Genomic DNA, 15,086 nt, shown 5'->3' on the forward strand with positions numbered 1-15,086 from the left:
TTGTAAGCCACACCCAAATGAGCCTTAAATAGGCTTGATGGACAGCTGCTATGACAACATTAGGCAATATTTTGAGACAAAACCAAAATAAAATAAAAAAAATAAAAAAAAAGTACATGCTCAGTATATCTGACCTTACTAGATGTAATCCCCTATACCTTGGGGGGAATTGTATCTGATTTTAATTCCATTTTAATGGTGTTTCAAGCATACAGGTCAGTGTAGGACCTGCATATAATGAGGTGCCCTTGACGCTGGGATGCAGGCTTAAAGTTTTGATCAAAATATGAACTAATACCTCATGTTTTCATTTTGCTAGATACACACAGATATGCAGTGCTAAGGATAAGCACTGACAACAACTGTCTTTTTGAGGCACCGTTGGCTAAAAATAAAACTGAGTTAAAAACAGTGTGTACATCTGTTAACTTAGTGAAACTTCAGAAAAAGTGACAAACCACAGGAACCAATTATTTCCATTCATTAACTTAGCTTGCAAGACATGTAATTACATTTTCTATGCAAAGTCACTAATTTTACTATTTAAAATTCAAATAGCCTCTATGAAATACTGTATTACTGCTGAATAATAAACTTGTAATTACCCAGGTGTTTGTATTGGCTAAATATGTCAATCTTGTTATTTCACTTGTCGCCATCTCAGGAAGAAACTTCTCTAGCCCAGCAGACAGAGACTGAATGACCAGTTTGCAGACTTGCTCTGCCAATATACACAGTGTGGAGTGGTGGATTTCTGTATTAGACACAACCAGGGATGGGACATTATGACACAACTAAAAGAGGTGGGAAACTACTTCAGCTTTTGTAATAGTGTGGGGATTAATACTTTGTAAAAGCTGTAGCAGAATGTCTCGGCTAAATATATCATGGCTCATATCCAACGCTTACTTTCTGGGGCTTATGGTCATGTTATACTTACTCTTATGCTATATATGTTGTCCAGGTGACAAAAACATTTTTACCAATGCATACAAGAGGTTCAAAATCATAGTATAATGTAGCATATGGGATGAGAAGTCTCATTGGCAAACATTAAATTTCCCTTAGTGCTTAACACCGCCTTATGATACATTGTAATGACTGTTTCTACAATTCGATGGATGTATGACTTTTTTATTGTGAGACATGACAAGATAATTACTTTAAAAAAAAAAAAAAAAAAAAAAAAAAGGCTTACTCAGACTTTAGGTTGGTACAAGTCCAGGGAACAAGAAACAACTCATCCAGTGTTATAAAATCTTAATTAAAGTAAAGGAGCAAACCAGGTGTTCTCTGTATAATCCACTGTACCCAGCGGATAAAGTTTTCTGTAAGATGGGTGGAAAATTACGTCTCTAATTGCTGGTGCTTAGGAGCATGGTGGAGGCTTGATAATGAGAAAACAATTGGGTCGGTTTACTGGTCATATAATTATGTGTGTGTTAGATGTTGCTCCGTTCATCTCAAATCCAGCAAAACCTACATGCTCCATAACATCCCTCTTCTGTGTGTTTCAGTAGCTCTAATATTTTAATTAGGATCCCCTCTGGTTTATCTATAGCAGATTTCAGGAAGGTGAGGGCTAGCCAGGGAGCAGACACAGTTACAGGTCACAGGCTGTTGTATCATCCCCCCTCCCCCCATGGAAAAAGGGGAAATGGTTAGATGTGTTTTTTGTTAATGTTGGTATGGTTTTAGATTCAATTAAATAGTTATTTAATGAGGTAGAATCAAATACCACACTGCCCCATCTGACTAGTTTTCAATACAGTCCATAAAAGTGATCACTACTACTAAAAGTGAATACACAATGCAGTCCCCCCAAATGTCTGGCAGCTTTACAGTGCAGTCCCCCCAAATGTCTGGCAGCTTTACAGTGCAGTCCCCCCCAAATGTCTGGCAGCTTTACAGGGCAGGCCCCACCAAATGTCTGACAGCTTTACAGGGCAGGCCCCCCCCAAATGTCTGGCGGCTTTACAGGGCAGCCCCCCCCCCCAAATGTCTGGCGGCTTTACAGGGCAGGCCCCCCCAAATGTCTGGCGGCTTTACAGGGCAGGCCCCCCCCCCCAAATGTCTGGCGGCTTTACAGGGCAGGCCCCCCCCCCCAAATGTCTGGTGGCTTTACAAGGCAGGCCCCCCCCCCCCCAAATGTCTGGTGGCTTTACAGGGCAGGCCCCCCCAAATGTCTGGCGGCTTTACAGGGCAGCCCCCCCCCAAATGTCTGGCGGCTTTACAGGGCAGCCCCCCCCCCCCAAATGTCTGGCGGCTTTACAGGGCAGCCCCCCCCCCCAAATGTCTGGCGGCTTTACAGGGCAGCCCCCCCCCAAATGTTTGGCGGCTTTACAGGGCAGGCCCCCCCAAATGTCTGGCGGCTTTACAGGGCAGGCCCCCCAAATGTCTGGAGGATTTACAGGGCAGTCATCAAATTTCTGCACGTGGCAGTGCAAACACAAATGGGTACTTATCCCAAGGCTGTGCCAGGAAGAAGTCACATCCAACTCACTGCTCCCAGAATTTGATATGGAGAGCAAATGGACCCTTAAAAGTTGAGGCATACTTTAGAATAATTTCTTTATAAATCTAAAAAATAACATGATGGGGCTCTATACAACTTGTAGGCCTTCTCTGAGTAGCACCACCTATTCCTAAGCTTTGTCACCTCAGGCTGAAGGTCAGGGAGGATATAAAGGAGTAGGGCTGTAGGGGGCTGCATCTCCCACACAGGTTGCATGGTCTTCTCTTTTCAGGTTGGTTACCCCCCATATGTGCAACCTGTGTGGGAGATGCAGCCCCCTACAGCCCTACTCCTTTATATCCTCCCTGACCTTCAGCCTGAGGTGACAAAGCTTAGGAATAGGTGGTGCTACTCAGAGAAGGCCTACAAGTTGTATAGATCCCCATCATGTTATTTTTTAGATTTATAAAGAAATTATTCTAAAGTATGCCTCAACTTTTAAGGGTCCATTTGCTCTCCATATCAAATTCTGGGAGCAGTGAGTTGGATGTGACTTCTTCCTGGCACAGCCTTGGGATAAGTACCCATTTGTGTTTGCACTGCCACGTGCAGAAATTTGATGACTGCCCTGTAAATCCTCCAGACATTTGGGGGGCCTGCCCTGTAAAGCCGCCAGACATTTGGGGGGGCCTGCCCTGTAAAGCCGCCAAACATTTGGGGGGGGGCTGCCCTGTAAAGCCGCCAGACATTTGGGGGGGGGGGCTGCCCTGTAAAGCCGCCAGACATTTGGGGGGGGGGGGCTGCCCTGTAAAGCCGCCAGACATTTGGGGGGGGGCTGCCCTGTAAAGCCGCCAGACATTTGGGGGGGCCTGCCCTGTAAAGCCACCAGACATTTGGGGGGGGGGGGACCTGCCTTGTAAAGCCACCAGACATTTGTCACTAAATAACAACGAGAATGGCATATGTGACTAGCCTATTCCATATTCATCCTAATTTTCAAGCAGACACAGATTAGGTACATATTAAGAAGATAGACAAGAACATTCAGTAACATTACAGCAGTTGACAATAAATTCTGGCTTTTGTCTTCTAGTAAACTGGTAGTTAACACTTTTACTGCCTGCAATAAGCTGTTTCTACAGCAGACTGTATGCATAAGAGAGTTCTTCTCTATCCCGGAAGCCCAAACACTGATGACCTGTACAACTCCCATGCATTGCTCATTTGTCCTCATACAGATAAATGGAAGATGTAAAGGGGTGTGGTGTGGTGTCACCTTTATGTGTAATAAGTGGCCACTACACCATGTTCCTACAGGACGTATGTATTGGACAATCTGTAAGTTGTCGGCTCACCTCTAACAAGGTCATACTTGCACTATACCAGCCTCAACCTTCAGACGACTGTATCTTACACAGATCGTAACTAAATCTACACCAGAAAGAACAATGCAAATTGCATACAGCAGATACAGAAATTAATCTGTTGATGCCATCACCCTGTCAATAATTTCTCACCAAAACCACCACCTTGGCTCACCTGCATTTCTAGTTTTATTTGCACCTCTCTTTTATTTAATTGTGACAGATTAAGAAGTCAATGCTATGGATTTCTACAGTTTAAACAAAACCTATTTTTTGCAGATACAGCGTTTAAACAAATACAATTTCAGTGCACTGCTCATTTTGATATTGATTTCTTTAAAGAATATGCGTCTGCACTTTTTCCAATTCCGAAAGTGGCAGCGATTTGTTTCCTTGCAGCATAAAATACTACTGTATGTATATAAATAAAATTATTCTATTATATTAACACACACACGTTTTACAGCTTATATATTATACACACCTCTTGCTCTCTATATACATATCTATATCTCACATTTATTATCTAGAGAGTACTGAAAAACAGTTTCTGCTTGTTGATAATGTCTATCATACAGACATGGTACACCAAGTGCTGCCTTCTTCAGGCACCACGAGGAGCACTGCTAAACACCACAGGGCTTCACCGTCCCAGATAGTGAGGAAAAGTAAAAAGGGACATAATATAGACAAAATTAATGTAGGCACATAAATAAAGGGTAGCTCTACTCACGAGAGATTGTACAATCTACTGAGAAAGGAGCAGATCTGAGACAGGAGCAGCAAGTGTGATTGGTGGAGATTGGGACAGTAGCGAGGGTGGGACTAGGGAAGGCTCTAGAGCATTTTCAGAGAGCATTTAATAATAACATAATCATATTGTTTACTGTCCAATGAAATTGTTTAACATGTGTAAAGACATTGAACATAAATCCTCTTTTTTTTTAAAAAAAACAAACAAAAACAAAATCATCATTTATTTATTTATATAGCACCACTAATTCCACAGCGCTGTACAGAGAACTCATTCACATCAGTCCCTGTCCCATTGGAGATTACAGTCTAAATTCCCTAATATAGACACAGACTCACACACAGACAGAGGGAGACAGACAGACAGGGAGACAGAGAGAGAGAGATTAGGGTCAATTTTGATAGCAGCCAATTAACCTACCAGTATGTTTTTGGAGTGCGGGAGGAAACCGGAGCACCCGGAGGCAACCCACGCAAACACAGGGAGAACATACAAACTCCACACAGATAAGGCCATGGTCGGGAATCGAAGTCATGACCCCAGTGCTGTGAGGCAGAAATGCTAACCACTAGGCCTCTATGCTGCCTTATTCTGTATAGTTCCCAGCCTATCTCTAATCCTTGGTTAGATACATCTCTAGCAGAGTGCATTTTACAGATACCTTATTCTGATGATTCTTGGTCTTCACTGATTCAACCAATTTAAAAAAAAAAAAAAAAAAAGAAGAAGGTCGACCAACTGTTTATGCTCAGATTACACTATGATTTGGCAGTCAAGAGTTACTCCATTTTTACCACATACGTTTTACCAATCTCACAGTTCCACAAAAAAGATGTCATAGCCACAAATACATCCAACCCACAAATACAAGCAAAAAAGTTTAATTTTGTTATACATATTGTGAAACTGTTGTATTTGTCATTAAAAAGGTACGAGGTTGGAGATGGGGGGTTAGGGTCCTCTAAAAATATGAGATAAGATCTTAAAATTGAACGTTGCAATTAAAAAAAAAGTGAATTTATGATGATATATCTCTGGGCTTATTTTTGCAATTAAATTCAAAAGATCTCAGAGGACAAATTATCTAAAACCTCTCTCATGAATTTAAGAAGCCCACAACAGTTCATGGCTTTAAGGTCTTCAGAACCAAGAGGTTATGCTCTAAGGTACGTAATGTCCCCATCTCTGGTTTAGGTAGTGCTTTGGCCTTAAAGATAAAAGGAGGATATACATCCTATGCAAATAAGCGCTAATATATTAGAAGTTGTTCTCTAAACTCACTTAAATTATTGACATTGTGCTAAGAATAAGAAAGTTTATAAATTAGTTACTGTGTTAGCACTATATAGCATATCATTTACATTCACCTCTTGTCCTTAAATCTAAGTAACACTTAAACCTGCTGATACAGCTCATTTTTAGTAACAGTTCAATAAGGTCACCTTATGGCATCCTTAATCGAAGGAGAGAAAACGAGAGAGAGAGAAAAGAAGGGAGTGAGATTGAACGACGGAGAGAGACAAAGAGAGAAAGAAGAGAAAACAAGGGAGTGAAAGAGGTGTGAGGGAGGGAAAGCAAAGAAGAGAGAGACAAATAGAGCATGACAGAGAGCGCACATACACACACATTATATATATATATATATATATATATATATATATATATATATATATATATGCGTTGTAATATGTATATAAAAAATGGAAATGAAAGCATTATTATTATGAACACGCTCCCAGCTGCCGTGACTTTGGGGTGGTTGCTGTAGGAGGTTACACGATTCCAGCCCGCAGTCTCTCTCTCTATCACGCAGATTATAGACCTACTGAATCGCCCCCAAACAGCGCTCACATCCCCACACGCTTCAGGTTTGCCACCACCTATTGAATACGGGCAATAAGACCCCAATATACTGTCCCACACTGGCACACAAGGCTTTTAGCTGCTCACAGACTAGAAAGACCAACACCAGCGAATAAAGGGTTAACTCTTCACACCTCCAGACTGTTACACAAATGTAAATGCAAGCACACACTAAGCTTGTTAATCAAATGTATCAACAAATCACACACTGGCATTCAAAGGGTTAACTTGGTCGAGCTATTTCTTCTTAACAGGCTAATGGATTCGTTAGAGTATCAAGGACGCAACATATTAAATTATAGATATAATATACAAAAGTACAGGGTATTCAGATATAAAAAATAATTAATAAACAATATATTGACATACACAAGCAAAACAGTTTGAATCGAATCCTTTTTATTTTAGACTAGAACATATATCGAAGTCATATATACTGGCCAAGGAAAATTGGCTGGGAAGATGGACAGCTTATCAATGTGAATTGATTTTCCAGTCTGACAATTTGCTGTATCTGGTGTCAGCCTTGTAAAGACACTTCTACACCTCTTCATACCCCCAGGGGGTTGTGGCCTGTGACACTTTTTTCAATCACCATTTGCATGTTGCCTGATTTACTAACCAATTCTACTATGTGACCTAACTTTTCTGTGGAGCGTCACACAGATCCAATTTTATCATTAATAAATCCCCTATGAACTGGTCCATCTTTTGATATCAAACACGTCCAGATAAGTGTAATTGTAGAGCTTATACTCATTTCCTTAACTTCTCTGTGGGGCAGAATTCTGAATTTGACATGAGCTGCCCTTCTTCATGCTATGGAGGAATATGTGGTTGATCACTACTTTTATTGATTTTAAGTGGCATATTTTAACACTGAATTCTATTTGTCTATATAAAGTATAGCCAAGTTAGCAGATGGGCTCTGTGATCCAGATACCATGCTGAGCGGCTCCTAAAAGTCTATTCAGGTGTCAAACTCCATCCTAGGCCAGGCTATATCTCACAGCAATGGCTCTTTGAAGCTGCCACAGGGGACATTCCTATCTTCTCATACTGGAGTGTGCAAAGCCATCAAATCAGACTTTCGGTCTTCACATTTTACACTTTAATAGCTCAATTTATCAATGCATTCATTTGATATAACATATTTACACTTCAGTTATGGTTTATCTCTTATTCCCCACAATTATGTAATGGGTTAACCCTTATAAGTAACTAAGTGCTCTATGTTCACGACATCCTTTATTTATAAAGGTGCCACCAGGTTTCCGCAGCACTGTACACAGTACACACACAGTGCAACAGTTGACCATACAGGGTGAAACAGTACAGAACAATAAATGAATAATACAAAGACTCCAGCAATTATAGTGAAGTTGGACCAGAAGAATAGGTATAGAGACAGGAGGGAAGAGGGCCCTGCTCGTAAGAGCTTACATCCTAAAGGAAGGGCAAACACACAGCAGGCACAAAGGGGTTTCAGAAGAAGAAGAGAGAGGTGGTAAGAACGAGCATGGAGAGAGGGTTAGGTGTATAATTGGTAAGCTTTAAGGAAGAGATGAGTTTGAAGGAGCACAAATTAGGGGACAGTCAGATGGAGGATGGAAGGTCGTTTCAGTGGAGGGGGGGCACTCAGGATAACTCTTGGATTCGGGAATGGGAAGAGGTGATTGAAGTGAAGGAGAGGCGACTATCATTGGTCGAGCCCAGGGAGCGGGATGATGTGTGAATGGAGAGGAAGTTGGAGATATAAAGGACAGTTGAGTTGGAGAGGGCCTTATAAGTGAAAGCATTAATCTGATGCATCTTCAAGCATCTTCATCACCCTCTTTTCCCCATCATCCTTCTCTCCCCATTTCAAGCCCTTTCCCTCCTCTTATCCTTATGCCTCTCTAATCACTCCTTTCTATCTTTTAATCTATTTATTCTCCCCAATATTAATCACACCGCCTTCTGCATTACTGCAGAGTGAAGCCGAGCTCTGCACTCAGAAGGTTCACGAGACCCCTATCATCATCATAACTTATATAGCGCCATCAATTCCATAGAGTTGTACAGTGAATATTTGTCAAATCACATCAGTCCCAGCTGCATTGGAGCTTACAGTCTAAATTTCTTACAACACACACGACAGACAGACACATACACACTAGGGTTCATTTTGTCAAAAGCCTATTAAGCTACTATGTTTTTGGAGTGTGGGAGGAAACCCACGCAAACACAAGGAGAATATACAAACTGCACACAGATAAGGCCATGGTCGGGAATCGACTCATGACCCCAGCGCTGTGAGGCAGAAGTGCTAACCACTATGACTGCAGAGCTAAACCGAGCGGGATAGGCGACATAGTGTGCTTTTGTATTTTGTGCTCTAGAACGCCAATAACTGGAACATCACAGACCTTCTCCTTAAGCACTACCACACTTTTCCTTCAGTAATACACTGACGATACTTATTGTATTCTACATATAGAGAAGTGATCATTTAAGTAATGACAGACCTACTTAAATAAGAAGTTCACTGCGTGTGTTCAGCTAGTTAAAGTAGGAGGAGTGTCCCAAAAGCCTCATTCTTTAAACCATCTGAGCCAAAGAAAGTGTTTGCTAGAGGCAGCATTAACATAAGGTTTACTTGAACTGTACTTTAGATCAGTAAAAGGACAGATCTAAGCTAACGTAGCAGAAGATTTGCTTCATTTGTAAAGACAAGTAATAACTAGTTTGTAATATGTGGTAGATCACAAACAAATACAAAATTTAAAAGTAGTGGTGAGATGCCATACAGTCCGTGGTGAAAAAGAGGATCATGTGAAAATACTGTTTAATGCCCAAACATTGAATGAGGTAATTTGTGTGATGGCCAGGGAATGGCAGAGTTATAACACACCTGTTTGGCCCTACCCTAAATACTAAGAACTATCTGTACTACATCTCCTAATAACTGTGTGTTACCAGGAATTCAATACAAAACACACAATTAACCCTCAAATAATATAATGCAGAGTGCACACATCTAAAACTTATGATTGTGTGAGAACGCTCTATTTTTAAAGTAATATTATAAACAAGAGCATATGCAAAACAGGAAGAAATCAGTAATTCACAGAATTTGAGCAGCTATTGGCCCACAAACCCCCAATGACTCACAATATATATGAATTCACACCCAAAATACACAGGTCAGCACTGTATACAGGAAAGCAATTTGTTAGGGTAACTAGGTAGGAGGATGCTGGACGGAAACTACTTTCATGATCACTTTCTGAGCAACCCCAGCGTCTGCCTGCCTTCCTCTCTCTGCCCTTCTGTCTGCCTGCCTGCGCCTCTCTGCCAGTCTGCCTGCGACTCTCTGCCAGTCAGTCTGCCTGCCTGCGACTCTCTGCCAGTCAGTCTGCCTGCCTGCGACTCTCTGCCAGTCAGTCTGCCTGCCTGCGACTCTCTGCCAGTCAGTCTGCCTCTCTCAAAAACACAACATTCTGCATTTTCCTGGAGTAGAAGTCTGTCCTTTATTTAGATTTAATGGAAGAAAAGGAAAAACATGTGCTTAAGAACAGGCTTTTTGTATGCCAAAGTTTTCACGAGAATAAAAACCAAGATACCGCATCTTGACCACATGCAATAACACACAACGCAATAAAGACTGATCAATAATAACTATTTTTTTCCTGCACTTATTTTCCACTTTGTTATATGTTTCCATGACAATACAAAGATGTCCATATGCACTTGAGACCATAAATTGGAACAGCTCTGATAAACTTTCCTTTTTTAGTATTTAAAGACATAGGTTACAAATAGATAGCATGGGTGTAAAATGCTCATTTGATTTTCAATCTTAAAAGCCACCTAGAGCAAACACTTCACTCCCAAAGCCATGTTTAAGTACAACTGATTGATGAGCTTACAAAAGGTGTACTTTTCCTCACTTGTTTAACATGCGAGGAGCTCAAACCTGGTCGGCTCTCACTATTCTGCACGCAACCAGGTTTAACTGTGCAACTAATGACATGGCTACAAACAGTGCAATGTATTTTCAGCACTAGATACAAAACTGCACATCATTTAAATAAAGTACAAAAAAACAACAAACAAATAAAAACAAAAACTTTTTGCCCATCCTCTGAGTCCCACATAAAAATCTATATAAAAAACACACACACATAAATAATGGAAAACCTGCATAATTCCTGTTTCAAACCATACCTAAAGGCCGCCTCTTGTACCTGCTCGGCTGTTGCACCTGGTACTGAGTTTCATGGTCTTCGTCTATAGTCTGTCCTAGCGAGAGCAGACTTACTCTTCGCATCTTCAAGAGTTTTGGGGAACTTTCACGCAATGTGCCCCCAATATCCAAGACCACAACACCCGAAACTGGTGAGGGTACAACCCTTTTTAAAAACTCCATCTTCAATCATATCACTGAAAACTAGTGTACAGCTCCGACTCCAGCAGCCAAGACACAACTAGGTGTATGTGCAGCTTCCTTGAAATAACATTAAGGTGGACTAGCCTGCTTTGCTTTGCATAGTGATGTCACGTTGAATCTGGGTGGTGCCAGACATGAACAGGTCAACAGCCAGCTGTTATGAAGCAGATTGTCAACCGTATTTACTGTACAAACTGATAAAACCACAAGGTAACAGCCTCATAAAATAACTGCAATATGCTTTACAAGACTTTGTGACTTCATTACTGCCCATATGGCCAGTATATTGCACTAAGTTACAAAATTAGAAACTGAGATAGAGTAATGTACCATATATAATGGTTTTAACTACAGCATGATAACCCCTGAACACACATCAAGCAGGGAGGAGTAATAGTCTGTTGCAGAAGATAAGCCTTATCACTTACACACTGCTCCATAGGGCAGAGCATTGATGAAATCAACAGGCACACAGAACCCTCTATGCTCTTAAATGCCTAGAAATTACAAGTAATGGCATTCTAAGAGATTTTACTTCTATACCTACATACATGAATCGTCTTTGAAAATAAGAACCTTGATATGTATCAAAGAATCATGTTTTTCAGTGATACACATCGGTATCATGTGAGTGTCTTACAAGTAAACAGTATAATAGACATTGCAGACCTGGTATACAGTAGTAGAGGATCGGAAGACCCGTAAAGAGGTAATAAGAGAAGTATTATCTGCTATATATTTCACTTCTGCTTTCCCATATGAGAGCCAGGTTTATAGTTGATGAGGTCATTGCAGCTGTTGCCCTCTGTGGTTTTTACAAAGGGGCAGAGAGCACTGACTATAAGCATCCTGGGATGTGTCAAGAGCTACATTGGCGATTCCATGTCACTTCAGCGCTTGGTGTAATATTACCTGCAGACTTTAATGTGGTGGAACCTGTATGGAACTCTCTTTCTTGCACATTACCATAATGGTTACATGATGCTACTATACTACTAACCAGACTGTTAAGCAAATATGGGAAATAAAAGCAATTGAAACACTGTAACGATGGCAGACGGCCAAGCAGAATATGAGGAGGGTTTAATCATGTTTACAGCTAAACGTATAAGAGACTGGTAAGATTTAGCTCATAGGATCTACTGTAAACCATCAACAGGTAACATGTAACTGTTGGTCATTCCCCTAAGGAACAACGGCATATCAAATCACTGAAATCAGTAATTGTAATAAAACCAGACAAAGAGGCAGCAGTGTCACAGTGTAAGAGACAGAGAGCATTACTTGGTCAGAGGGGAAGTATAGAACAAGGGATCTGCCCGATAGAGGAGCACTAGGATTCTAGTATACAAAATAGGGGGCTTTTATTATAACCAAATGAAATGGATTCCAGTTCTGTATGGTAGGAAATGATACCCAGATAACAGGGCAGCACAGTGGGTCATGAGTTTGATTCCCGACCATTGCCTTATCTGTGTCTGTGTGTGTGTGTGTGTGTGTGTGTGTGTGTTAGGGAATTTAGACTGTAAGCTCCAATGGGGCAGGGACTGATGTGAGTGAGTTCTCTGTACAGCGCTGCGGAATTAGTGGCGCTATATAAATAACTGATGATGATGATTATACTGAAAATGAAACAGCCAGTAACTACAAATGTATTTACTAAATAAAAGCCCTTACAATGCAGGAAGAGGCACACGAAAAAATACTTCTACACAGACTCACATTTTGGTTCGATGAACTGCTGCATCATACCACAAAGCACACTGCCACTACAAACCTGCATTCTTAGTAACATAACCATTTAAAACTCCACTTTACAACAGTATTATACCTAAAAGCTGGGCTTACTTTTCTTTTATTCTATTATAAATATCTAAACTTGCAAACAAAATATTATTTACTTGCATTTACTAACACACATGTATCATAAAAATAACATAATGTTGCCTTCGTTCAGCTAAGCAACGACTTTCAAGAAAAAAAAAAAAAAGGCTGATCCCATGTTTAATATTACCCCACAGAATCTTCCAGTGGTGCTTTGAATATATAATATCCCTACAGCAAAGCTTCCTATATTTGTAAACGTCTCCAGCCTTTTGAAAACAGTTTTGTCTAACGGGGTCTGTCCCCTGGAAAATCAAAGCCAGTGCTCACCGGCCACCCTCTATGCCCTCTTTCTCGCTGGTAAGGGAATACGGTGATGCCTCACCCAGAGAGAGCTGTGCTAAATGGTGATAGAGATCCACAGCAAGCACAGACAGAGGAATAAGACTTTGGGGTATATTTACTAAACGGCGGGTTTGAAAAAGTGGAGATGTTGCATATAGCAACCAATCAGATTCTATCCGTTATTTTGAAGAATGTACAAAATAAATGATAACTAGAATCTGCTATAGGCAACATCTCCACTTTTTCAGACCCGCAGTTTAGAAAATATACCCCTTTGTTTCATTCATTAGCAACATAAAAAAAAAAAACCTTACTCTTGTTTAAGAGCTGTCATTTCAATGTCTGGGAAAGCAGACAGTTTTCACACTGGGACACAGTACATTTTAAACAAAACCTAACCACATGTATATTCGGGTTTTCTTTACAAAAGAAACACAAAAAACACAATTTAATTAACACCTTCCCAGCTTTCCAGTATCCACAACAACAAGCATAAAATACCTATGTGGAAACAAAGATGGTCTCCCAACAAAAGCGGAGTGGTTGCACAAACTGCAAAAATGTCAACCTATGCAAAATGCAATTTTTAAAAATTGTGATTAACGTGCCCTCAAATAGTGAAACCCTTGTCTCACTCCGTGAATATAAATCCACAGGACAGTCATTACTTTCAAATGGAGTAATAGATCAGCAGAAGGTCCTTTTTAATGGCACCATTTTATTTCTAGTTAGCAAAATAAACCAATTACATTTTAAATAATACAGTAAGAATAATAATGAAACATATTCAGCTTCATATAAGCACATAACAAGTCACAATAAATTGGTAAGCTAAAGTACGGCTCACAATTAAAAAGCTTGATGATTAGGGTCCTGCAGTAATATGACATAGTAATACAGAAAATGGACCACACACAGCAGGAAATTAAACTCATTTTTTATTTAAAATCCTTCTAATTTGTTTAACAAACATACATAAGGACTGGTGCCATTAGACATTTCCACTTATCTAGTATTAAGCTATACTCTCATTTCAACCTAAATTCTTACAAAAGCGCGTGTTGCAGAACAATCAAAGCAAAATATCTTTTGTCCAATTCCAATTAACACCATATTAGTATGCAGTTCAAGGAAGATTTGATTATTTTTTTTAAAAAAAACAGGAGCGAAGATTGTGTGAAGATTAGATAATTTGATGTTAATAACTGCACTAGCACTCAGACTGCTACAATTACATTGTCAGCAGTGTTACACACTAGAGATGGCGGCTTCATGTTAATTCGTAGGATAGACATTAAATCAGACATGACACAAGCTGTTTTGAAGAAGACCAGTTAAACCAATCTGCTAGGGTTGTGTTCCAACGTATTTCTGTTAATATATAACTTTACTATACGCTTGGACGGGTAAGTACAGTAATTAATGTGCTGCAAACATAAATGTTGCTTGTAACTGTTGGACAATGCCTGGGTGATTAAACCAAGGTTCCATAAAAAGTTAAACAGCAGCTTGGTTGCAAGGATTGCAGAGATTAAACACAAACAGTACCAGCAATCTGCTTACATGATTGCAGTCGGGTCTAGGTGATCTGCTGAAATTCAGTACATCTATCTTAATATCGGGAAGCCAGAGCAGATGAGCAGAGTAGACCGGCAGGCGTGGAACCATCAGAACTCAGTGAGCTGCAGCAGCTAGAAAGAGGAACACATACATCAATTATTGGGAACATATGCCGTATTCCAACAGCCGACGCTGTGACATAGCCAGCGCGTACACTGTACAGAAATGTATTGAGGCCTGTATACTAGATGTTTCTTCTCTCCGGTCTTTAATTTGTAGTTCCAGTTTCTGATATATTTCTAATGCAAATTAGTACAATGGATAATAGAAAATAAGAATACCATGCACGTGTTACACTTATTGAAATAGGCTAGAAATCCAGCAGCTCTGGGTATGCGGTTGGCAAACTGTAGCAGGTAAGGTTCAACTAGTATCCCGGCAAAGTAGGGCAGTCTCCTGTATCCTGCCATGGTGACTTGGTTTGAATTG

At 40.3% G+C, this 15,086-nt stretch overlaps 1 protein-coding gene across 7 annotated transcripts in view; it reads right to left on the reverse strand.

The window, feature by feature from the left end:
- Positions 1-15,086, reverse strand: part of FRYL (FRY like transcription coactivator) — a 221,377-nt gene that overhangs the window by 167,993 nt on the left and 38,298 nt on the right. For 4 of the 7 annotated variants that reach the window (XM_075195429.1, XM_075195421.1, XM_075195411.1 and 1 more), the window contains exon 1: positions 10,646-10,920. The exons of 1 other annotated variant lie outside the window; for it this stretch is intronic. In XM_075195429.1, the coding sequence (XP_075051530.1) occupies positions 10,646-10,847 (202 nt within the window). In that variant the 5' untranslated portion in view covers positions 10,848-10,920. Of the gene's footprint in view, positions 1-10,645; positions 10,921-14,600; positions 14,729-15,086 lie in introns of those variants that run through there. 2 more of the 7 variants (XM_075195462.1, XM_075195453.1) reach the window with 1 other exon arrangement.

This window comes from Mixophyes fleayi, chromosome 1 (genome assembly GCF_038048845.1).
Source record: "Mixophyes fleayi isolate aMixFle1 chromosome 1, aMixFle1.hap1, whole genome shotgun sequence".
Taxonomy (NCBI): domain Eukaryota; kingdom Metazoa; phylum Chordata; class Amphibia; order Anura; family Limnodynastidae; genus Mixophyes; species Mixophyes fleayi.